This window comes from Falco biarmicus, chromosome 2, assembly GCF_023638135.1.
Source record: "Falco biarmicus isolate bFalBia1 chromosome 2, bFalBia1.pri, whole genome shotgun sequence".
In the NCBI taxonomy this organism is placed as follows: Eukaryota; Metazoa; Chordata; class Aves; order Falconiformes; family Falconidae; genus Falco; species Falco biarmicus.
The window spans coordinates 20,459,725-20,484,068 of record NC_079289.1 but is presented as its reverse complement, the minus strand read 5'-3'; the positions used below and the strand labels follow the sequence as shown (position 1 = coordinate 20,484,068).

Below are 24,344 nucleotides of genomic sequence, written 5' to 3'. Positions count from 1 at the left end.
AACACGCAGAAAGGTGAATAAAAGTATTGCTGTCTTTTTAACCTCTGTGAAGAGATCACCTTTCACATGATTTTATTTGCAAGTAAATCAAGCACATCATTTCTGGGTTTCTATTGTTCAGAGAAAATGTGATTTCTATCTGATGGCCTCTCATAACATTCTACCTTACGCAGGAAGCTATTGTTGGCTGTTTGATCAAAGTGCCATGCTGTTTTTACAAGAGATGACTGATGAGCTGTACAGACATAGATCATTCTCAAAAGCAGAAAATAATGATGGTAAATGCTTTTATCATTTTCCAAGTTCTTGCCTAGAAAGCTTTTCCATTGATCAGTGTAGTACCTAGTAGAAAGTAGGGGTGATTAGGTTTGATTAGGACACACTAAGACTTGTCACATTAGTTAAATACACAGATATTGCTGTGCTGTAGAGTCCTTGAAACTGGGGAAAAGAAAAAAGAAAAAAAAGCAGGAATGTTTTCTTTGTGAAATTTCACCGTACTTACATAGGAATTCAGAAAGCTGAGACTACTGTTCTCACCTCATTACTTACATATAATTTCCTCGTGCTTCCTCTGTTTCAGTTTGGCTGACATTAAAAAATGCTTTTGTAAGTGTGCAGCCATCTGTATCTACATGTACACTGGTGATGTCCGACCCTTTTAGCCCACAGTCCAAACATTTAAAAAATGTCAGACAGCCATAGTCAATAATATATCAGGGCAATTAATTTGCCCTGTTCTCCCTTCTTTGCATTCAGATGGCACAAAGAAAACGGAAACTGGCTGCATCTCTTCAGGCAATGTGGAGCTGATGTAAGCCAGCTCTTGTGCCTCCCGTCCTACTGCTCTGAGCACAGGAGGCACACTGGTTGTAGGGAGGCAAAGTGGTTAAGTGTGCTGTGCTCCATGTGTCTCCAGCTGGTGCATGGTTCTTGGGAAATCATAGGTAGGCGTTACACACAAGGACAATTCTCGGGCTGTTTTTTACCAGACATAAAGAACGGGACCATGAAACAGAGTATCAGATCACTTTTCAACCTTTCTTGGGCTGCTGGAAGCATGGGAGTGAAGATGGGTGTTTTGTGACACCAGTCAGGCTCTTTTCTCACTGTCCTCCAGAACATAGTCAAAACAGCAACCAAAGCTGCTCCTTTCCATTCCGTGCTGGGCAGCAGTGGTGGGACTCCTGCTTCATTCTGCAGCTTCTCCTGGGACTGCTTAGAAGTAGTGCAAGCAATCCAGGACGCACACATAGGAGTCTTTCCCATAGTAGCGAGGTGGTTTTGGAGATGTTAAGGTAGGACTCAAGGAACACATGTTCAGCTCCAGACTGTTACATGATTTATTGACAGTTGTATTGTCCTTAACATGAGGACAATATGATAATTATTACTAATAAATCACGATTTCAAAAGTGACAGCTTGTTTGCCCAGCAAAAAAAATTCAAACATAAATTATTCTGGAGTATGTTTATGTACATCCCTATTAAAGGTGTTGCATCCTAGTCGAATGCAGCTGGAATCATGATTGTCCTGTATCAGTTGAAGAAAATACAAAACAGTATGCAACAAGCTTAAAACAATTTAACAAAGAAGGGTAGATTTAATACAAGAAGCTGTAACCAGGGGAGATCTCAGAAGGTCTGAACAAGTTTCTGTTTCAGATGACCACCACTCAGTTTTACGCCTCAACAACAAAGTTGTCTTCTAATACCAGGACTCATCTTAGAGAATGTCAGATATCAAACATGAAGCCAGAATTGTAAGGTTTTTAATCTTTCGCATGGGTTTCTCTTGATTTTTGAGGCATGAATAATTTTTGGTCTCTTCCTTCCACAAAATGTTTCACTTGTGTTTTAATTTCCAGCTATATTGTATCTACTATTTTTTATTCAGAGTAGAAAACCACTTAGTTTTCTGGGTATAACAAATATTTTTTCTTGACAGCCACTGGTTTTTTTCCCTGAAAAAATCCCTTACTGATCTTGTTTAAGTATGTCTAATCCCAAATAAAAGAGGAGACGGTAATTCACTCGCTAAACAGTTTACGACTGCTATGATTTTTTTGCTGTAATCTGTCCCCAAGCAAGTTTAAGTCTCACAATCTCCTTGAAGGAAAAAAAAGTGCAGAGAGTGTGGAAAGAATATTCAAAAAACTTTATGATAATTTTTTTTTTTTTCCTTACAAGCTTACAAAAAAGTATTTCCTGGTATGGTTAAACAATGGGCATCTGTTTATCATATAAGGAAGATTAACATTTCAAATCCAGTTTATGGCATTTTCCAACATGATTTGCTACTTCCAGATTTCTCATCAGTTAAACAGAATTTTGCAACAGAAATATTCTTTAATCATGGTTTCTTCTGTATTTTCTGTTTTAGCTTGAAGGTCACAAATTGTATAACCATATACAAAACATGCCTTTTCTGTACCTGTCCTGTTTCTTTCCTTCAGTATTTTGAATTCCTTGGTACGTTTCATTTCAAACTTTTCATTTAAGAAACCAGGCTGAACCACACTGCTAGTGGTGACATTTTTCTGGTGCTGTTCTGTGTTTGTGCCAATGGATGGATGCCAAATGTCTTTCAGGTAGCTTCATCAGCCAGTAGTGCCTTTGCTGTGGTAATAGTTTGTATGTTTTCAGTTATTATTGTCTAGGGATTTGGAAGTGCTTTGCAGAAATAGAGTATGATTTTCTTCTTAGTTGTCTGTGTACCTACGCTTGTATCTATGTGTGTGTGTATGTATGTGTATGTAGAGCCCTAATACGTGTAGAGATTGCATCTCATGCAACCAGGATCAGACAGGGAGGAAGTGGAGATGGGAACAAAATCTGGCTTTGTGATTGTGTATTCCTATTATAACTGAATCTGAGTATTTACCAAATATTTAGTAAAGATGTTGAGAAGAATCTCTGTTCCTTCCTTTCCTATAGATTTAGCAAAGGAAAGCTTGATTAGTTTCTACAGAATGCTTACAAATGCAAAGTGAGTCGTTTCATTTGGTTTGGAAACACCGAGGACAGTAAATCAGAGGGGTTTGCTTGTAATTCTGAAAATGGTGAGGCTGATTAACTGTCTTACCACTTGCAAAACTGAATGTACAAATATAGATCTAAATGTTCTCTAAGTGTTAATGGGCAAGCCCTTACTACATTTTCTGTATTCAGTTTTGAAAGTCAAATTGCAAAAAGGCAACCTTGCGGCTGGTTTGCAACAGCCTTTTGGTGCAGAGAGGATTATCAAGTCTTCAAAAGGACATCAGTGTCCAAAGAGGAGCCAAAGCAGAGCACAAACGCCAGGGTGGTGGTATATCAACCTCTATCTTTGTTAAGTTTCTTTGCTATAAATCAGTGCGACAAGAACTGTTCAGTTCTGTATTAGAGTGTTAAAGCCCTGCACAAGCTTTCAGTTCAGGTCAGGAGGTATAGGAAGGAAAACTTTCCCTAACCGTTTTTTTGTGTGTTTCATTCTACTTTTTTGTGTGTCCTAAGGAATACAAAGCTGGCACTTCTCAGGTTGGAGGGCAAATAACTGCGTTCCTAAGGTCTCCCCACTTTTACTACATCTTCACTTCTATTAAAGCTGAGTTGCCAAAGAGTCTTGAGAGACCCCACTTTCTGTAATAGAGCACATGACAAAATAAGGGATAAATCCTGATAAGGTTTCTGGATGCTGTTGTAACATGATAACGAATTTGGCCATTGGTCTTCAGCATGGGTGTTTTAGAGAGTGTGGGTAAAATAGGCTATCTTAAAGGAAGTATTGTCTGTTCCCCGCCTTTTCCCCATCTTATTAATTTATGATTTACCTTTACTTTTTGTTACTTGGAAACTTGGGGCTTACTTTTCTTTTCAAGCTTCTATAGCATGAGTATTACCAGTGTAATTATTTTTGAATTGTAGAGCCCATCTACAATCAGAATCCAGTTCCCACAGTTGAATTCTGACTCCCTTCAAAGTCCTGGGCCAAGCTCTCACTGGCTTTGGGAGAGCAGGAATTTCATTCCTATGCTTGTTTTTCCTAATACCTGGAGAAATTTTTAAGGAATTTCCCACTGAAACTCATTGCACCGTGATCCAGAAGATACAAAAGCAAGTATTCCTAGTGGTGTCTTGGCATTCATGTATCAAGTTTTACTTCCTAACCAGAAAGTTATTTTTAATAATGTTTAATAACTTTAACTTTTAAAAAAACTCATTAGGATTTTTAACTCACACATCTGGGAATAAGAGTGACCTAGAATGCTGATGCGATGATTCATAGTATTTTAATTTTGTAATATGGGAGACTATCACATATAAATTTTAAATTGCACATTTCAGCTGCTGCTCCAAGTAGCATTTGGTACAGCAGGAAATCTTCCCACTCCGGCTTGCCAGGAGCAAGCCTACAAGTTGAAATGAAATATCCATTAATTTTTTTTATTTTACTTAAATAAGTAATTCCCGCTCCCCTCCCTAATCCGCATAGTGCAGCAAGATGCACAGCTCTTATGCCACAGGAAGGGTGCGGTGTCATTGCCCTAAAGCAACTGGAGAGGGCAAGACACCAAGCCTGAGAAAAGGCAGTGGAAAACCCATAGTGGGGCTGGGCAAGTAACAGCGCTTCATTCATTGTCCAACTAGAAGAGGGTACAGAAGCAAGAATGCATCAAAACTGTCAGTCAAGCCCTTCACTTTCCTCTCTGCTTTGCTGCACCTTTCAGCTGGTTGGTGCACGTGGCTAGGTGGGCCACCTGCGCCTTCCTCAGCATGCAGAAATGCTTGGTCTTTCAGCTGTCCTGCCTTTATTGGGTATGGCTAGAGGGCGGGTCACTGAGGGTATTCTGCTTTAAAGGAAGTGCAATACTTAGAAAAAATGGAAGAATATGTAGTTTGCCATCACCTGTGGCTACTGACCAGTAAAGCAAATGACTGAGAGTTAGCTCCCTAAGATAACTAACTCATACTTGCAATAACAGACATTAAGTCTGTTGCAAAATGTGTCCACCTTTCATAGATTAAAAGCCAAGAAAGTAAAACACATGGTATCTCATTTCCCTGCATTTTTGTAAGTGACCTCACTTTCAGCAGCTTCTCCTCCCCCGGACCACACGTTATTACATGGCTTGGAAACGACAGTCAAAGATGCAGTTACTGTTCTGCATGGTCTCTGCTGTGACTTCGAGCCAAGCACAAGCCACACATCCCAGGTACCATCTACTCCGTGCCTTTGATGGCCACTCCCAAAATGCAGCCAAGCGCCCCTGTCAGTCCCTGCTGGACTGACTCTGCCTGGTCTGCGTGCCTCGTGCGTGCTGTCCTCTCCCTGCAGCTCGTGCTGTCCTCTCCCTGCAGCTCGACATCCCTTCCCAGCATCTGGGAGACCCTTGCAGGCAGCGTGGCAGGACTGCTTGTGCCAGCCCTCCCCGGCACACAGCACACGCTGACTGCGGGGCCGGCCAGAGGCAGCAGTCACCTTACGAGTTAAAAGGACAGGAGCTGCCTCTGAAAACCGAGGAGTGGTTTGCAGGCTGTGCCCAGGCAGCTCTCGCTGGGCTGAAAGGCAAGGGGCCTCTCCTGCCCATCGGTGGCACAAACAGGTCCGTAGGTGTTTCATCCCCTTGTGAGAGGGAGAGTTGGGGGACTTGAAAGTGAGCCAGGTGTCCAGGTGGACTGCAGAGGACTATACCTCAGTGTCTGGCATTACTGTGGAAGCCTAGTAACCCCCTTTGCTAGACCAGAAAAATGCCTGTATAAAATGTGAGAGCATAGCGTACCGCTCCTCAGTATTGCCCTAATAAAACTCTAGCCTGAAACTTAAAACCACCTCCACGACTGACAGGCTTTCATTTACCTGCATGTCCTGAGCTGTGAAGCATTTGTTGACCATTTGTTTGCATGTGCAGCTCTCATTACTGGAGGAAAAAATACAGAGAGAGTTTAAGCTAACCCCTTACAGACTTCACAGAGCTTTGAGCTACTCATTGTCCAAGTGATCTCATTAAAGAACTAAAGATAGCTGTGCAGACTAAAATGCCATAATTTCAGGGGAATGAATTCAAACCCAGTGAGGCTGTGCAAATACTGATGAGCAAATGAGCCTCTGCTGATATTGCTACGTAGACCCTTACCTGTCCTCTTCTCCAACTAATTCCTTTGTCCTGATATAGGAGTATTTCATTCTCTTCTGTCAGTAATTTTGCAACTCAATAAAGCAAGGTTCTTTCGAAGTACTAAAGGGTTTCTGGCAAGCATCACTGTGTTTTTAGCCTTTATGTTTTTAAGTTATTGCTTGGTTTTGGATTGCCCCATTTCCAAAGTAGAAATTAGCAAAGGGATCACACAGTATTGTCTTTTACTTTCTGAAAATTAATATTAGCCAGAAGAAATTACAATGGCCATATAGACAAAACTGCGGAAACTCAAAAGCTACAACTCTTACAGTTCTAGCTCTGTACCTGCAGGTTGTTACTTGCTTCTCATGCTTTTTTTTTTTTTATCTCCTAAAGAATGGGTGTCTCCTGAAAACCTTGATGTTCACCCCTTCCTTTTTCAGACAGCTCTTCTCTTACCTTCCCAAACACCTGCAACATCATTTTCTGTGCTCTACCGAACTCCATACATGTCCCTTGTAATCCTCTTTAATCCACCCTCTAGTGAGCGCAGAATTGATTTGCCAAACTCCTCTTTGCAGTTATAATCTTTGAGGCTTTTAGTTATCTTTTCCCGCAGTGATGATTTCAGGTTTCCTCTTTTCTTTCACCTTTGTAATTATTAGGGCCTCATCTTTCTAGGCACTTTCCAACCTTGTCATTCCTCTTCTATTAATGTGAAATTTCATACATCATGTGTCAGGCCTTCAGATACCGTGTCCTTTTTCATTCATTCGTTACAGTGCTGCCTTACCTATTATTTTATCTCATTATCTGCACGTTTTTAAACATTAGTAAAACTAGATGCCAAATATATCTGCAAATTGTCTTAGCAGCAGCCATCTCTGCAGGCTTAGAGAGCACCCTACTGGTGTCATTATTGAAATGCAGCCATGCAAACAAATCTGCACACAGGTAAAATTAAACTACTGACATTTTAAACAATGGTGTCGATAGTATCTGTGATTAAGAGTTAATGTCTACTGCATTTAGTAGCTAAGATAGTAATAGTGATACAGTGATGCAAGTATCAAGTTGGAGAATATCTGTTTACACTTAGGTTCATGGAAAATCTGCAAACAGAAGTCCAAGAAATGGAATTCATAAAGTTTTCAAAGGGTTTGAACGTCATGAGAAAAGAAGATTTTGCAGAATGGTTACTTTACTTCACTGATGAGGAAAACAATGAAATTTACTGGCAGAATGTGAAAGAAAGAATTGAGGCAGGAGAGGTTGGTACATAAAGTATGCTTTGTTTTGCTTCCTGGTTTGAATGTACAGGTTCTCATTTGAATGCGAGTATCTAATAATGTAACTAGTTTCCAAGTGAATTATTGCAGACCTTGAATTTTATGCAAATAAGAACAATAATAATTTGCCTACTGAGAAATACAAATATTGACGATGAGTAAGCCATCACACCTAAACACTAGGTCCCACCACATTTAATGAAATAGATTTCCTGGGGTTTGAACGTATTATTCATTACATATCATCTGAATTCTGTGATACCCTAGAATATCAGTTTGGAAGAATTCAAGACTTTCTGCAAGTTTACAAATAACCTGGAAGACTTTTCTATTGCCATGCAGATGTTTACTGTAGCCAATCGTCCTGTTAAACGGGGTAAGTACTGCACACCTTTCGTGTGTATTTCTTTAAAAAAGAAAAAATGCATTTTGTTACAGAATTAATGTAAATAAGGTTTCTCAAGGTATCCCAGAGTAGCACTGTGAAGTCCAAAAATAGTATACTGCTCTTTGTTCTGAACTAATTGTATTTCATGAAAAGGTAATAATACAAAGTTCCCAAAATGTTTTGCTTTGTAGGTTATAATGTGCTATCATATGCTGGACCACTCACAGCAGACTAAACTATAGAATAATAGAATGGGTTGGGTTGGGTTGGAAGGGACCTTTAAAGATCATCTAGTCCAAACCCTCTGCCATGGGCAGGGAAATCTTCACTGGATCAGACTGCTCAAAGCCCTGTCCAACCTGACCTTGAACAACACTTCCAATGATGGGGCATCCACAGCTTCTCTGAGCAACCTGTGTTCCACCACCCACATCGTAAAAAGTTTCTTTCTTCTGTCCAGACTAAATCTCAGCTAGGAACCATTTTGCCTTGTCCTGTCACTACAGGCCTTGGTAAAAAGTCTCTCTCCATCTTTCTTATAAGCCCCCTTTTTATATTGAAAGGGTGCAGTAAGGTCTGCCCAGAGCCTTCTCTTCTCCAGGCTGAACAACCCCAACTCTCTTGGCCTTTCTTCACAGGAGAGGTGCTGCAGCCCCCTGATCATTTTTGTGGCCCTCCTCTGGACCTGCTCTAACAGGTTCATGTCTGTCTTGTACTGAGTTGGACACAGTACTCCGGGGGGGGGGGGGGGGGGGGGGGCACATCTCACCAGAGCGGAGTAGAGGAGCAGAATCCCCTCCCTCGACCTGCTGGCCACACTTCATTTGATGCAGCCCAGGACACGGTTGGCTTTCTGGGCTGCAAGCACACATTGCCTGCTCACGTCCAGCTTTTCATCCACCGGTACCCCCAGGTCCTTCTCTGCAGGGCTGCTTTCAGTCCAGTTTAAGTTCTAGGTTAAGAAGGAGTTATTGGAACAATACATGCTTTAGTAGCAGTTAATGATAACAGAGCTTTTTCTTCATAGCGAAGCTAGTGATCTAAGGAAACTAAACAATAGAAACCTCTTCTTTTGCAGGTCTGTAGCATCTTGCTGAGTTTTATTTATTCCTCCATACTGCCTTCTCCATGTGCTTATCTAGTGTTATGCAATTGTGGCTATGAAAAACAAACAATGTAGTAAAATAGGTTTTAAAATAAAGATTTGGAGGGAGGAAGTTGTTTCCTTACCATATGGTAGAAATAGGAGCAATGCAACAAAAGTTTCATGGCATGCAAATGCTTTTTGTTGTAAACCTGAGGTTGTTAATTACTTGTTATACTTGAAGGACAGCTCTCATAGGTTCTTTGGAAATAGCAACGTAAGAAGTTCTTAAGGAAATATGATGAGCCATTACATTCATTGAAATAAATATTTGATGGGCTTATATGGAAAAGGTGAGCGAGATGTGAGAAGACAGGAAGAGAACTCAGTATTCTTGAGAGAGAAGTGTTTGGATTTGAACTAAAGAAGGCCAAAACTGGGGGATTTACAGCTTGTGACTTTCAACACTAGTTAGTCCGGCCTTCTGGAAGAGTTTCGTTTCCGCAGCCTCTCTGGGGGGGCTGTTCTAGTGCTTAACCACTCTCATCGTGAAGACTTTCTTTTCTGTGTCAAACCCTTGCTCCAGCTTACAATGATTGTGTCTTACCTCCATGCACCTTCGAGAAAAATAGAACGCGCTGTTCTCCGTAACCCCTCTTAGGCAGTTGAAAGCTGCGACAAAATCCCCCCTCACACTTCTGTTCTCCTCAGCTTCTCTTCTTCCATCCTGTGCTCCAGTTCCCAGCTGGATTTGTGGCCCTCCCCTGCGTGGTCTGACATCTTTCTTCTGTGGGGGGAGACAGTTTTTATTTGCACAAGGTGTACAAAGTGTGCAGAGGAAAGAGGATGAATTAATGGTGAAATAATAGTCACAACTGGGATACAAGCGTGTAGCTCACTTAATAGAGAAGTATCCCAATTTAGGTGCCAGAGGATGATGAGGCCAACAGGTGATGTTTCCATGTAAGAACTCATTCCTAACCAACAGGCAGTTGTGACTCTGTTTATGCACTGAACCATGCTGTGGTCAAAAACAGTCGTCTCCTGAGGTAGCTCACAGATGTTACATATGTACATGTCTAATCCTTTCCTGAATCTCACAAAGTTCTTTGTCTTGCTGTTTGCATGTGTGTATGTGTGTGTATTCACACACATATGAATATTTCTCTAAAAAATAAAAGACAGTCCTTTAGTCCTTCCTTTTATTCTAGACTTCTTTTCTTCCGAGTTAGCAGCTCATCTTTTCTCTCTGATAAGGTGCCCTGTCTTGGTTTCAGGATTATTATGCTGTACCATTTTAGATCTTTCTCCTTTTCTTCATGTTCTGTTCAAGAAAGTGCAGTGCCATCTCTGGATTTATATTTAGCTTCAAGAGCTGAAACAGTTAACATCTTTTTAAGGACAAAATTAAGACACTACTATAAGCATCCTGTATTTCATGTCTTTTTCAAATTGTGCTATATCCTTTTACAGAAGGATTTTCAACTTAATTATATTTAAACCAACTGTAAATCAATCAACTGCATTTATACAGGAATTGTTCAGAGGCAAAGATGAGAGCTGAGTCAGGAGTGCTCTTTCCTTTAGTAAGCTTCAGAACTAATCATATTTACAGTGCTATTTATAAACAGCACTTGTTTATGAAAGCAGAACCACGTTATTACTGTATTTATTACTTAGTTGGACAACTTTCTGGAATAATCCACAATACTGCTACACTTTAATAACCTCCAGTCCCTCCTTGAAATTCACACTTCCATGATGCCTTCAAAAATGTATCCAATTCATGTGTTGTGATGGTGCTTGCTATAATAAACAATAATCACTTCACTTTTACTACCTGCTGTTTTACGGCAACCCCACACATTCCCTCATTGTCTTTGAGTCAAAACTCCAGATTCTTTACATCACAAGACCAGAAGTGGGAATGGTAGGTATTACTGTAATGCACATGGTAGTATAAAGAGAGAAGGCCAAAGAGCTGAAGAGTAGGGTAGATCTCTTAAAGGTATGACAGCTTTTTCTGTCATAAATCCTCACAAACTCTTCAATCATAATTTAAGAGAAGGTAACCTACTTCTTTAAAAAATAGAACTGTGGGTATATAAAGCTGTGTGCTGTTAACAGTGCGTTGACTGTTAGATAGTCTGTGTTCGTACAGAGCTGCCGAGGGGGTTGTTGGTTGAGGTGGAGCATATTGCGCAGTACTGTTCTCTGAGGTGGAGTTTTCTTGCAGAATGAATTGGCATGAGACTGGTTCAAGGTAAAATGGTAGTATTTCTTACGAGACTGGTGAAGCAAATGCTTACCATCCTTACGCACAGTTATCAGCCAAAAGTATGTAAGTTTTCAGCATACAGCTATTTCTAGCAAAAATTACCGCTGTTACTGTTGCTTGAGAAGTCGTGCATTTCAAAAGTTAATTGTACAATTAATAAAGATAGTGTTATGAAAGATGAAGCAAGCTCAAGAATGCTTGAACTGAGGCCTCCTAATAGTTTACTAGTTCACACATCCCAAATTCTCCAGTTAGGATACCCATGAGAGACTGTAAATTGTACAGAATCCTGCTATTTATGTGCTTTCGGATCTTCTTCACAAGTTCACAGTCACCTATGATGTAACATTATATCTTTATTATATCTTTACTAGCTGAGTTCAAGAGAGCAGTGAAGGTGGCAACAGGACAGGAGCTCTCAGATAATGTTTTGGATACCATCTTCAAGATTTTTGATTTAGATGGAGATGACTGCCTCAGCCATGGCGAGTTTCTTGGAGTCCTAAGGAACCGAATTCATCGAGGTTTGAGGGTAACAAGCTGACATTATTGTTTTTAAATACCACAGATGATTGCTACAACTGTCTCGTTAATGCTTGTAGGAACACAAGTAGAGATAGTGAACAGAAAGAAGTTATATTTTAAACTTACAGCTTATGAATCTGGGAAGAGTGCTGCCACCAAGAACTCGTTATTATGCATGTGAACTATGGAAGCAGCAGCACTGCATTATGTATTATATTTACACAGTCTGTGAATAAAGTCTTTCTTTGTGTAAATGCTGAACATACTTTTAACTTTATTAACAGGTACCACAACAGCAAGGCATTCAAGGTTACTGGAAGTGTGTGAAAAGAGAAAGCATTAAAGGAGCCAAAGAAGTGTGGAAGCAAACTGGGAAAAGTCCTTTTTAAAGCACTCCAATGTTCTCTTGCTATAAATGTTGTTGTTTAGGGGAGTTTGTCCTGTTTACATAATAGCTGAAACAAAATTACTCTCTTTTTTTTACTATAGTTAAACTTTAATTAACTGAGTTGCTAATGCAATAATTTTATATCGTTCTAGTGCTTTCAGTTTGGTTTACAGAACTTTTATCACTTTTGACCTTCATAGGGAAGTACTCTTGTTTTGGGGAATAATGTTGTTTACTCCTCTGTGGAGTCTGACCCTGCACTGTAGTGTGCAGGATACACAGGATTTAATAGTGGCCACTGGCAGCAATGTCACAGAATATTACTATCTCCTGTTGAAAGAGAGAACATCATCTCAGTTAGCCTCTAATCCAGCAGTTTTCTTTCTCTGGCAAGGACAGAGGTCCTAAAGGCTAAATCACTTGCACAATCCATGCAGATCAAGTTATCCTAAATCAAAAAGGAAAATTCACATGGTTCATGCCCTCGGTACTGTGAACTGCTCCTGTGCTATTTTGTGGTGGATGATTCCATCAGATCCTGTGTGGATGTCTAGTTTGTCTACCTTCATGATGATGATATTAAACTGGAAATACACAACCATTGATACAGGCTTTAGAAGTTGTACATTGATCTATGAATGTGCATTGAGTCTCTCAGACCTCTTCAACAAAGTATAAATGAGAAGCAAAAATCCTCATTCTATCGTAAATAGTGGCAGCCACAATTTGATTCATAACTATTTTGCTTTAATTGTATTGCAGAAGGTGAATAGTTGCTTTATATTACTAAAGGTTGTGACAGGGAATGCTGCAGTATCTCAGGAATTCAAGGTTCTAATAAGCAAGTGTTGGGGGAATAAGTCCAATGGAAAAGTAGATACAAGTGTTTATTAATCTGAAATGCAATGTTAGACATAAAATCTTGAACAGTAAAACCAGGAACAGATCAAAAATAACGTTAAGCAATTATAGATGAACATTTTTTAGCTGTAACATAGTGTGTGTCAATGTATACGCAGGTGTGCATGTTACGTGTTTTTTCCTTCTTACAGCCTTTGGGGCTGATAGTCCCAGGTCCAGATCAGTCTTCCTGGTTGGCCACTATATATAGGACATAAACTTACCTGTAAAGCTTTCAAGGTTCTTCCTCTTTCCACCTCTCAGCCGTCTGGCTTGTCTTGGCTGGGCTGAAGGCTTAACCTTTCAAGACATGTTTGTGGTAACAGGCTCAAAAGGTGGACTAGGGAGATGTCTCTTTGTGAGGAAGTATCCATCCCCTTTAAGCATGACACTAACTATGTTATTCTCAAAGTTGTATATAAGCTTAACAGAAGATGTTTTGTTGTAATTTCTTTGAGTTTCGGTGGGAGGAGTCTTGAGAAGAGGGGAACCTTCTGTGCTAGATAGACATCAGAGTAGCCCTCACTCAGGAGGGACCGGAGAAACTGCATTAGGAAACCATAAAGATCCCACCTAAGAAGCACTGAGATTACAGAGAAAGTATTTGGTATGTTGGTAGCTGTCAGGCAGGCTTGTGCTGAGGAGGAGTCCTACTGGCCGAGCCTCAGCGTGGTGGTCTCTGCTAGGGGAACAGCGTGAGAAGCTAGCAAAGCAGCTCTTCCCGCCACAGCCTTCACTTGGAGCTTTAATTTAGATTTTGTTAAAAGAGGAGGTGGTTGTATTCTTGTCATCTGTGCACATGCACCCAGTGTCACCCACCAGAACAAGACCATGTCTATGTGGGTGTCCTGAGGCTGTCTGGAAAGATCAGGCACCAGGTGACCACCAAGGACCAACCCCTTTTCCCCAGGAAACAATCCAAATGAAATAACAATGCAGTAGACGCCTCAGCCTCCCTCCTGCCCCAGACTGGACTCATGCACTGCTTTGTAGGCAACAAGAAATTAGCTGGTTTACTTTGAGCGTTCAGAAGTTGCTTGTTTCTTCTGGTGAAGGGGAGCTATGACTAAGAGATAGCTAATGGGAGCAAAGGTGGGGCAGTGGCACTGGCATCGAAGTACCACAGCAAGCTTCACGTCACCAAATAATTAAATAAAGGACACAAGCAAGCAAAGCACTGCTGTGTCACAGAAGTGTGTGTGTTCACCCAAAGTGTGCTTTGTTCCAACTCTGGCTTTAATGCAAGGCTGCCTTTTACTCATTGCTGTTAATATTTTGGCAAATTATTTTTACATTGTAATGGAGATTATTCTTTAATATTTTATTCTGTGTAATGTTAATGGATTTTATGATATTCTTTATTGCTTTATTGGTTCCTTTTGTTTACTAATTACTTACATCCTACAAACTGTTTGGTTTTCTTTTGGAAAAAATTCATTTAGCTTTACTGTATCTGCAAGTTTAATTCTTCATTGCTCATTTGTATCTGGGTTTGTGCAATCAGCAGTATCTGCTTTCGGTAACAAGTTACTAAAAATGGAATTTCAAATTTTATTTTTTAGCAAAAGCTTTGGTGTAAAGTTCAGAGGAAAAAGAAAACATATGCTTATTTTTAAATTAACTTTGTGTCTGTAGTAAAAAAAGAAATCAAATGATTGATTAGGAATTAAAATAGAGTTTCAAAATATTTTCAGAAGAAGTTATCCTAAAAGTACAGCCAGATAGGAACTCCTTTGAACGCTAGGGACTTGTCAGGCTTGAAGAATCAGACTGTATTTAATTTGTAGTCTATTTTTATTTGTCTTAACTAAAAGGCTTTACAAAACAGTCTTAAAATAACTTCTCATTTAATATCTTAGGTTGAAAGAACAGTTTATGTAAGTGTTTACACATACCTTGTCTTTTCAGGAATCCATCATAGTTTTAGCATTAGATGTTTTAGTTCCTTTTAAGTAACTGTATGGTATTTGCAACCTGTCTGTCAGCATTACTTAATGCATTGTAGTTAAAAGTTTATGCCAGCTGCCAATGTATCAGTTAAACGTATCAATTATGACTTTTTTAATGTTAGGAACTCTTCCTCTGAACAGAAATGTATAGAAAAAGTAAATAAAAATAATTTTTTTTTTAATCTCCAACATTGCATCTGAATGTTATGTGGAATAAAGATGAACACATTGCATATTGCAGAAGTCTCAAAAATTAGTCTAATGTCTTTCAGAAGGATACGTAAGGGTGAGTACAAGTCATTTAGAGCATATAACTCATTTACAGAATTTTAATTGTATCCCCATAACATAATTGTTTAAGAACAGTTTAAGAACATTTATTCTTCATTTTTAAAAGAAGCAAAGGCAAAAATGCAGTGTAATATACTAGAATTAAGAGAAACTCATTGGTTGTTTCTAGAAGTTAGTTTTGATGTCTCAATATATGCAAGCATCGTTCTAAAAGCAAAACTCCTGGAGTCAAACCAAGTTGGCGGATTTCAACAAAATATGCAACAATGGGGAGTATGTATTCTGCATATAAGAACTGAAAAAAGAGAAGTTTGATCATGATGTTACATGGCTGCATCAAAAGCAAATCTTTGACTTACTCCATCTCCTCCGGTGTGTTGTCTCCTTTCAAAGGTCAGACAGGTTGCCACTGGACGTGCCTGGAAATATGCCAGCACCTGGTCTGAACTCAGGCATCATCAGGATATCTTGGCTTGTATGTTGAACCAGGCATAAGGGTGAACAATATGTTCATTCCTGATTTCAGGCTTTCAGTGGAGAATACATAAGGGTTTTGTAATTCTAGGAATTACAAATGTTTTGTCTCTGGACTCCAAGGTGTCTCATAGCTTGTGGAATTTTGGGTGTAGATATCAGACCATGTCTGAGGAGTTTACAGGTTACACTTGAGTTATATAGTAAGCAGAGATGAGGCAATAAGATAAGCAGGGCAGGCCATGGGTTGTGGTTTCGTGGCACTTAACATCTCCAGTGCATATAGTAAAAAAGGGTCACTGCCTAATAAAGGGCTAGGATGGGAAAAAACTCAGGTATTTAGAGGAAGTATTTTAAAAATCAGGCATATTGACCATACTTTGACTTAAGCGTAGAAATAGATCGATAAATGTACATCAGAATTTAAAAATCCAGTTTTCTTCTTATGCAAGAGTTCTCATGGGAGAGTGCAAGCATGTCTCGTGCCTTCAGATTTAATCTTTCCTATAAAACAGTCACTACCGGGTCAGGTAGTCCAATGCAGAAAAAAAATCTTCAGTCCTTCTGAATAGAAAACACATGTTCAGATGGTGTTGTGGTTATTATTAGTGGGATCCAAGTCAACCAAGCAACAGCTCCTGTAATGCAGCTGGTCACAAGGAAAGTGTGGAGGTGAAAGCGGTGGATGTAGACACACACTGTTAGCCCCCAGCTGACCACAGAAACTCCTCCTGAAGAAACTAAAGGTGTCACCCAACAAGAAGTGGAAAGCCCTGTTGGGGATGGGAAACCTGAGTGGCTTGAGCATGCACAAAATTAATCGGCCGACATGTGCGTGTCTCTTCACTCTCCTGCTATTTGAAGGGTTCCTGCTGGCTTTGTTGATTAAACAATTGATAGTTGGTTCAATAATATAAAAATTAGGCAGCATATGCAGAGACAGATTTCCCATTAGGCTGATATTGGCTTAGTTAATGATGTTTTCAGTTCATTAACCGGAGTGCCCAAGCGCAGAGCTCTGCTTGCTGTCCTTGGGAGCCATGCTGCTGCTCCGGCATGCCCACCTCCACATCCACATGGAAGCTGCTTAAGAGCACACCCACTGGCGTGGTTTTGGGAAGAACGCCTCATGCCCTGAAAAGCAAAAAGCCGTGGTTTTCCACTGCTGCGTACCCAATGTGAAGCTTGTCCTTTCCTCTTCTGCCCTGGCAGAGGGTATCCCGCCTTTCCACACCGACCAGGCAGTGGAAGTAACGTGGAAGGCAGCAGGCTGTGGGAGCATGGATGCTGCACCTTGGAAAACATTGGGTTTATGTTGGCCCCATTTCAGGCACACAGATTTGAAAAGCTGGGAGGAGGAATATTCTGCAGTTAATGCAGAGAAATAGCAGGGAGGGATGTCTTGTGATTTCAGGTACCAGCTAGCTGCTCTGGAACATCCTCTGGAGGACCCGGCTTTTCTCCATGAGCTGCAAAGAGCACACAGAAGATGAGCTTGTACTTTATGAATGCTGCCTTTCATCATCTGAATACAAGTACTTAACATTTGGACAATTTTTTTTGTTAAATTGATGTGCTATTTTATGTGAAGGGTGAAAATTCTTAGAGAGGAGCTGTTTAAAGCTTTTTATTAATTTGGATCTAAAGGAAGTAGATTCTAAAATCAGAACAATCCAACAAGCAGTTTCCTGGAGAAAGGAAATACTACAGGGGAGTTGTACTGCAACACTCTGTGCCTCAGATCTGCTGCTTTAGGGGAATTTGTCAGTTTAAATATTACCACCTGCAGCAACTAGTAGCTCTAAATTACCCCCAAGAAAACCAATTGGTTTTAAGACTTGTCAGTATTTATTTTTTTTCAGGCTACATTTTGGTTTTTAATTATGTGGCATCCTACTCTGTTTTAACCTACTTTGAAACTTAATATTAGGGTGAGTGAACATTGCTAAAAATGCCATGTTCATTTCACAGAATGAAATAATTCACAGAAGGTAATTACTAGTTTACTAGGGTAGCTGAGTCACAGGGCAGGCGATTATATTCACTGTTGAAAAGGAAGGATACCACAATGTGATGCTGTGCCCCTAATCTTTAGAAAAGGGAGTTTCAAAAGGAGACTAATTATAGGTCCTAAAGTTAAAAGAAACAAAGCTCTTTTAAATGCTATTAGAAGAAATGATAATTTAGGAGACATGAATATCACTGAGCAAAAGGACACTAGGAAAGCAAGGAATACATCAGTATGGCTGAAATTAAATTTTTCGAGATGCTGTTTGAGCAAAAGCATGTTGTCACGATTTAGAAATTTGACCTGACGCAAACAAAGGCAACTAATCACTCACAGTTGGTGTGTACAAGATCACATGTGCTGTACTAGAATGTGAAGAGCAAATGCTTACACAGTCTTGGTTGGGTTTATGTGTATATTGGAAAAATTAAGCCTCCTAAAACCTCATCTGTCTGATATTACCAGGAGCAAATAATAAGATTCCTAATGAGGCAAGTTATCATTTTGCATTAGTCTCCATCTAAGAGGCTGTTGGGATGCTTCTGCCTGGGGATTGCATATTCCTGGAGTTTAACATGAGCTACTCAGAGAGGAAAAAAGTATAGGAGCAAAATGGAGATGAAATTGCTGAGATTATGAGGTATAAATAGTACAGAGAAAAATTCTGAAAAACTGGAGTGTTTGCAGTGTCTTGCTCTAAGACACCTTTCCAAAAGCATAGGAAAAGTTAGTAACTGTATATTTAATGTTAAAGTTGAAAGTAATTTACAGTGCAGTAAATTTTGCCACCTGTTCCTGCCAACCTGTGTGAACTATTTATTGCAAATAGACCAACAAATATCTAGAAGACAGTGAAATACACTAACCGGTGCTGAGGCTTCCCAGGGAAGTGTTTCACTTCTCATGCAGTTCTTTCCGTGGCTAAAGCAAGTGGGCAGACAGAAATGGAGGTGTGAAATGTGAAAATGAACAAGGGCAAGAGACACTTTTTTTTTTTTCTCCTTTTCTTTTCATTGTTTGACATTTATAGGATCAGATGTGAGTGAGGTGAGCAGTCATTCCCACAACATGGCATTCTTGGTTGCTGTTTGGCTTCCCAAAGTCTGCCCCAAGTGTCATCACTTGTCCCTCCCCTCAAGCAGCAGGAGTTTGCACAAGCTGCAGCGTGGCCGTTTAAAGCCAAACAGGCACTCAGTGATTTCTAGCAGAGGTTCCTTCCATCCTGCTTGGCTTCTATTCAAGGAGCTGGTTTCTTCTCGGGTCCTTGTACAGATGTCCCTGATGGCTTTGAGAAGTAGAAGGTGTTAGTTCCTGCCAGCTGTGCCAAAGGGCTCCTCATGCAGCATTAACTCCTCAGAGCAGGGGGACTATCAGAGCAGGGATGAATAGTTCCTCTCTGCCACCTCACAACCTTGATGTTTTCCTTGTTTCAATTGCACTTCAGTTCCTGTCAGTATGGAAACATTGCACAGAAATGTTACTGGGCATTAGCTGGTCAAAAAAATCACCCATCCTGTCCTAGGTTTATGCAGCTGTCACTGGCTTTCTGTCCTACCCAAGGCATCCGTCTGACCCACAACAGAAATACTGGCAATGTCACGGCTTCCAGCTTTGCCAGCATCAGACTCCTTTCAAACTGCATGTGGTGGCTGTTCCTGGCAGCTCGGTACTGACACGTGCTAAAAGGGATTGTGTCAACATGCGTGTGGCCCCTCCGATACCCCCATGGATGAAGCTGGAGTCAGCATCAGCAAGGGAGACTGGGGTAAGGAGGGTCATGATGGATCACCTCATGTCTTCCCTGGCATGGTGAATAATTTGCTAGTTAAGCCTATTTTTATTCATGGCTGTGCTTCTTAGTCTTCATGTTAGGAATTGTGTTTATTGTGAAGGGTCACGGGATTTTGTTAGGAAAGTTGGTGGGAGCGGGGATGAGAGGTGGGTCAGTGCACAGCAACACACAGCATATGCTTGGTAAAAGCTGTTTGTAGTTTTTACTTTCCAGGTCCAACTCCCTTCCCTTTAGATTGCAGGCTTGAGTGTACCATGTTTATTCACTGAATACACTACTAAGAAACTAGCGCAGCAACAAAATGATTAAAAGCATACACAACTATAAAACTAATTATCATTCTTAAAACTTGCAGATTACACCTAATGATGTGGCATTACAATCCTATCCCCCTTGCCTCCCCACTGCTCAGTGTCGGGGTGCAAGCCTACCCCTCCTCACTCTACCCTCCCATGCCAAGTCATTTGGGCAGAGAGCTGATGGGGAGTCCCACTGGGATGTCCAAGGCAGTTCCCTCTGGTGTGTTCAGGTTTGTAGGTCAGTGTTTCTACAGTATGGAGGTATCCATGCTCCTACTATCAGAAATCCCCTTCTGTTGTTCTTACTTCTCCCCATTTTCTCTGTTTCTGGACTCACTTTTTCACTGCCCTTGTACCATCCTTCCTCCACCCAGCTCCTCCCAAATACACACTCTGCTTGTGTTACCCTCCCACACCAGCACTAGCAGTGAGGCAAGATGCATTCAACCCTTGCTATTAATACCACTGGAATTCCCATTCTGCCTCCTTCCCACTGACACATGGTGATACCCACAGAGCTCCACAGGGTTCAGTGGTGTGGACCATACATGCTGTGAAGTTGTTCACTTCCAGCAGTGTCTGCTTAGACTTAAGGTCTTACTATATGCACATGTTCCCCTTGTAAAGCAGGTTCCTACAGCCCCATACCCAAGACTTCCAGTAGACTAATGCAAGCTTTTATATCCTGCTGTCCATACCCCTCCTTCAATATGTCCCCAAGCCAACATCCCGTTGTTGAAGACTCATCCCATTCCCAAGACAAAAATTGGCACCACTCCTCTGGTGGGTGCCCTTCTGACAGAACTGTCTGCTGTACTGCCCATGAGAAAGGAATTAACTCCTTACAAAAAGCACCTAACCACTGTTTCAGTTGCCAGGGCTTGTGCTTGGTACAATACAAAGCCAGAGAATTCAGTTGAGCACTTCGGAGGAGCACCTCAGAGGCCCCCTTCCAGTATCTAAAAGGAGCCTACAGGAAAGCTGGAGGGGACATTTTACAAGGGCATGTAGTGATAGGACAAGGGGGAATGGCTTCAAACTGAAAGAGGGCAGATTCAGACTAGATATTGGGAAGAAATTCTTCACTGTGAGGGTGGTGAGGCCCTGGCACAGGTTGCCCAGAGCAGCTGTGGCTGCCCCATCCCTGGCAGTGCTCAAGGCCAGGCTGGATGGGGCTGTGAGCAGCCTGGTCTGGTGGGAGGTGTCCCTGCCCATGGCAGGGGGGTGGGACTAGGTGATCTTTAAAGTCCCTTCCAACCCAAACCATTCCATGATTCTATAATTTTCTGTTAGATTGGCAGTCTCTTTTACCACATGCCACTTTTGGCTGTCCCAGCTAGTTATCACTGCATCAGATAACCATCCCAAGTTTATTACTGAATTACTTTGTATGAGATTCAAAATTCACCCCTCCACCCCCATCTTCCTGCATTTAGCTGAGAGCATTTCAATCTGAAATTAATTTAGGATTGCTAAATGTCAGATGTGCCCATGCCTTCTGTATTGTTTCCATGATGTTTGCCAGGCAGCCAGCATGCCAGGCAAGTTTTGCCAGCCAGGCAGTACAGAAGAGGCACAATCTGAGCGTGTTCCAGAATAACTCATTTCTGACATTCCCTACTTCATTCCATTTATTACAGGATTAATACCAGACTTTGTTTGGATATACTCAGCGTCCCAAACTAACCTGTAGCATATATAGGCTATATAACTGTGTACCTCTAGTACTTGGTTGCAAAGGTACCATGCAGACTCCATGCAGCTTCTGCACCTGCCCCATATTGTGCTCCACTACAAAAAACCACCCTAATTTCTTTGCTCCATTTTTGCTCATTCCATACCCCTTTAAAAGCAGTTACTTCTAAAAAACTATTAACAAATACTGAATACTTGGACACCAAGTACTGAAATTTGTTCACATTGTCTTGAGGCCAAATGTTAAAACTCCCTTGAGATCTTGAGGGAAAGCACATGCCAGAAGCTGTTGCATGTTTTCACACCTTTAACAGAATGAAGATTAGAGGAGCTGGAATACTTCAACAGCAGCCCAAAATTTTCCTAGTTCACTTTAAATCCAAACCGCTCTACCCTTGTTAGTACTTATCTAGAGCGACTAGTGCCCATAACCAAGATGCCGTTCATGTAAACCAGTCACTCCTCCATTGCCTTCCAGTTCTTTGTTAGGAAGGGGCCAGACCAAGCTGTTCCACCACCTCTCTCCCTCTCCTGTAATCCTTTTCTTTAACAGCCTTGCATCACTATGCACAATTTTGCAACCCCCTTCCTTACCGTCCTGCTCCTGCTCCCACGTTCTAGCATGCCCATACACTATGAGCTGATCCCAAATTGACGTTCTTTCTGTGGTCTCTGGGCACATCTCCCAGCTCCTCAGTTACTCTGTAGGCATCAAGATGAGAGGCCACTGCTTCATTCCTCTGCTCTCACACCCAGGTGAACACACATGCAAACGTACATTCCCCACGCATACGGGCTGCTGCCACATGAACATTTGTCCGGGGTATCTCTGTTAGCTGTTAGAGGCTCACAGCCTTCTGAATTCCTGACCACTCGTCTTAGCATTTTTTCCAACATCTCATCAGCCGGCAAGGCCGTAATAGTTGCCCCCCTGCCTTCTGCCAAGGCAACCCCACCGCCGTCACCTCCGTCTCAGCCTTTCCGTACTTGGAGGCGGCCCCGAAGCCCGGGTGCTGCCCCGCCCCCCCCCCCCCCCCCCCCCCCGCCAGCCCCCCCCGCCTCTGGTTTGGCCCAGCCTGGACGTTCGGGGTGCCCCGCTCCCGGTGCTGCACTCTCGGGCTGTTACAGCGTTACCCCCCGCACTACGGGCTGTATCCTCCCAGCCGTTCCCGGTGCCGCGGAGCTGCCACCGCCGGAGCGCCCGGCACCGCGGGGCAGCCCCGGCTCAGCCCCGGCGGCACCGCCGGCCCCTCCCGCCGCCGCCAGGTGGCACCGGAGCGCCGCGGGAGCCGCTGGGGCCCGGCACTAGCACCCCGTGATTTCGAAGAGAAACGGGGATCTTGTCATGCCGCGGGTAGTTCCAGCCCCGGGATCCTACCGATAGTAACGCAATAGTAAGGCTGAAAGCGTCAAACGCAGCCAAGGGCAGCGCGCGTTGAGGAGGATCGGCCCCGCTGAGCGGCGCGCGCGGCGGTGTCTGTCAGCAAGGTCGCGGCGCTGCCCGCGGTTGTCAGGCATTAACTGAAGTTCAGAGAACGACACAGCAAGTTATTTATAAATAAATATTCCTCGCAGCATCCAACCAGCTGCTCGAGCCCCGTAAGCGCATGGCCTTGGCGAGCAGAGGGGTAGGAGCCCGGCAGGGCCGCCTGGACGCGCCCGACAGCGTCCGTCCCGCCCGGCTAGGGCCGCGCAAGGGCGACGCTGAGACCCGAGACCCGTTTTCACGGCTGGAGGAGGGTCCCCGCCCAGAAGCGGCCCCGCCAGTGCAAACCCCACGGCCGCCCGCCCTGCGAGAGAGCCGCGGGCTCGCTCACTGCCCGCCCGGCGCAGCGCCAGGGGCGGCCGGCGGCCGGAGGAGGCGCAGGAGGGCGGCGGGACGCTGAGGCGTTTCGGCGCCCGCGGGAAGGAGGCGGTGGCGGACGGCGGGGCCGCCCCTCTCCCGCCCACTGCGGCCCGCCCAGGGCTCTGCCCGCCCGGCCGCCCGGGGCCGGCTCCGCAGCGGCGGCCGTAGCTGCAACCGCCGCCCGTTGCAGCGTCGGCGCTGATGCCTCCTGCGGTGGCCCGGCAGGGAAGATGGCGCCGTCCCACGTCCTCAAGTGTTGCCAGAAGGTGTTGGCCTGGGTGCCCGTGGCCTTCATCGCCCTGGTCGTGGCCTGGTCCTACTACGCCTACGTGGTGGAGCTGTGTGTGTGTGAGTGGACGGGGAGGGTCGCGGACGCCGGGAGCTGTCAGCCGGGCGGGGAGGATCCTTCGCCACCCACCTCCTCTGGGGCCGCCGTCTCCCCTGCGCCCTGGCGGGATCTCCTTTCCCTTCGCCTGCCTCTGGCTTTTCTTCGGGCGAACGAGAGGAGATCCAACCCCCACCTCCCCACCCCCCACCCCCGCCTTTCCCCAACGGCCGGCGCTCCCTCCGGGGCTGGGTTTACCTGTTGTCCCCTCCGCCCCAGGCGCCCTCCCGGGGTCGCGGGCGGGGACGGTGGCAGCCCAACCTCAGGAGCCTCATGGCGGCGGGGTCCCGGCCCGAGGTCGCCCGTGGAGAAGCGAGGGACAGGGACGGGGCAGAGGACGCCCACTGGGGGGTCCGGGTCTCTTCGTTTGGGATCGGGCCCCTCAGGGAAGCGGTGAGGGGCAGGGAGCCGTGAGGGCTAGAGACCCCACAAGGGCTCAGCCCCTCGTGTCTCCTGGCAGAAGTTTCCCCTCTCTATTTTTCTGTTGGTAGTTCGACATCCCGATGTATTAAATAACTCCTTGACCACCTTATGGGTGTATTTATCTTACCGCACCCCCGTTAAGAAGCCCAGTGTCGTCGTTGAAGCATAATGAAGCTGAAAACATCCCGCTTAAGTGGGCAGGGGAAGGATTAGGGCTTATGGGGTTTTGTCA

The 24,344-nt window shown here is 43.4% G+C and overlaps 2 protein-coding genes and 1 long non-coding RNA gene across 10 annotated transcripts in view; 2 read left to right on the top strand and 1 right to left on the bottom strand.

The window, feature by feature from the left end:
* The window catches only part of MICU2 (mitochondrial calcium uptake 2), a 151,480-nt gene extending 136,399 nt beyond the window's left edge, over positions 1–15,081 (top strand). Inside the window, exons 9-12 of the mRNA XM_056327504.1 lie at positions 7,198–7,369; positions 7,655–7,763; positions 11,512–11,669; positions 11,947–15,081. Coding sequence (XP_056183479.1) covers positions 7,198–7,369; positions 7,655–7,763; positions 11,512–11,669; positions 11,947–12,051 — 544 coding nt within the window. The 3' untranslated portion in view covers positions 12,052–15,081. The remainder of the gene's footprint in view (positions 1–7,197; positions 7,370–7,654; positions 7,764–11,511; positions 11,670–11,946) is intronic.
* Positions 15,082–16,201: 1,120 nt separating this feature from the next.
* LOC130144195 (uncharacterized) lies at positions 16,202–24,203 on the bottom strand. Its single transcript, XR_008820040.1, has 3 exons — positions 23,888–24,203; positions 18,539–19,119; positions 16,202–17,133 (listed from the first exon to the last, which is right to left on the bottom strand). It is a non-coding gene; the product is annotated as an uncharacterized LOC130144195 (long non-coding RNA).
* Positions 23,251–24,344, top strand: part of ZDHHC20 (zinc finger DHHC-type palmitoyltransferase 20) — a 48,390-nt gene continuing 47,296 nt past the window's right edge. For 2 of the 8 annotated variants that reach the window (XR_008820037.1, XR_008820036.1), the window contains exon 1: positions 23,251–23,652. Coding sequence is in view for 4 of the 8 variants with exons in the window: in XM_056327507.1 (XP_056183482.1) it covers positions 23,535–23,652 (118 nt within the window). In the remaining 4 variants the exon portion in view is untranslated. The remainder of the gene's footprint in view (positions 23,653–24,344) is intronic. The other 6 variants (XR_008820038.1, XM_056327507.1, XM_056327506.1 and 3 more) reach the window with 6 other exon arrangements.